A 1,043-nucleotide genomic window follows, 5' to 3' on the forward strand; every position below is an offset into this window, starting at 1 on the left:
CACTTTGTCTCCTATCCCTCTTGCTCTCCATGTATCCATCTCTTTATTTCTCTACCTCTGTATCTTTCTCCCCCATCACTCCCTTTGTCTTTTCTCTTTCTCATTCTCTCCACTCTCCCCACTCCTCTTCCTCCCTCTCTATCCATCTCTGCCCTTCCCCTGCTCTCTCTCCCCCCCCTCCTCCCCCTCTCCCCCCAATCACACATTCAGCCGCTGGCTGAGTACCGGAGGATGCTGGAGGGCTGAGGGATGGCAGAGGTCGAGGCTACGTACGCCGACTTCATCGCATCGGGGCGCACAGGCCGGAGGAACGCCATGCACGACATCCTGCAGAGCCCCAGCGACCCACAGGGGGGCCAGCTGCCCCTCAGCCTGTCCCTGTCCCAGCTGCACATACACACTGCACGCAGAGGTGAGCAGGGGGGAGGAGACTGGAGCACGGGACGCTAGGCTAACACCAGAAGTGCATATCTTATCTGGCTTGTCAGGTCGCTTTAAAGCTGCACTATGTACGTTTTACCGTTAGCGGCCTCTAGTGGCTAGAGTTGTAGCTACGGTTATAGCTATATATATCTATGTTTTATTGTTTATCTTATTTATTTATTTATTTATTAATTTATATATAAGTATCAAATAAGATATTGTTTAACTATTAAATAGCTACTGTGGAAAAGTTAAATAGGTTTAAATTTACAAAACTTACAAAACATGACTTTTGTGATTCTAAATACATTTAAATATTTGACTATTACTATTTATTTATTTCAACAAGCTTGGAAGTTTGATTGTTTGTTGGACTTCATTACATTTATTTCCTGTCATTTAAATAATAATTTATTATTGTAATGTAATGTTTAATTTGTTCCCCCAACTGCTATTCTGCTAGATTACATCATTTTAAATCGTCGTTGTCAATTCTTCTCCCTCCCTGCCTTCTTCTCGCCCTCTCCCTCCCCTTCCCTCCCTATAGACGGGGGAGATGCTGAGGACAGCCAGGGCTCCTCAACGTCAGTCCAGAGAGAGATGGCCCAGAGGAACAGCTA

The 1,043-nt window shown here is 45.4% G+C and overlaps 1 protein-coding gene across 1 annotated transcript in view; it reads left to right on the forward strand.

Annotated features, from left to right (window-relative positions):
• Positions 1-249: 249 nt before the first annotated feature.
• LOC307086344 (cAMP-dependent protein kinase inhibitor alpha-like) overlaps positions 250-1,043 on the forward strand; it is a gene marked incomplete at both ends in the record, with an annotated part of 795 nt that continues 1 nt past the window's right edge. Inside the window, 2 exons of the mRNA XM_079751525.1 lie at positions 250-412; positions 971-1,043. The exon at positions 971-1,043 is cut by the window's right edge and continues 1 nt beyond it. Of these exons, the coding sequence (XP_079607651.1) occupies positions 250-412; positions 971-1,043 (236 nt within the window). The remainder of the gene's footprint in view (positions 413-970) is intronic.

Source organism: Pollachius pollachius, assembly GCF_949987615.1.
Source record: "Pollachius pollachius genome assembly, chromosome: 14".
In the NCBI taxonomy this organism is placed as follows: domain Eukaryota; kingdom Metazoa; phylum Chordata; class Actinopteri; order Gadiformes; family Gadidae; genus Pollachius; species Pollachius pollachius.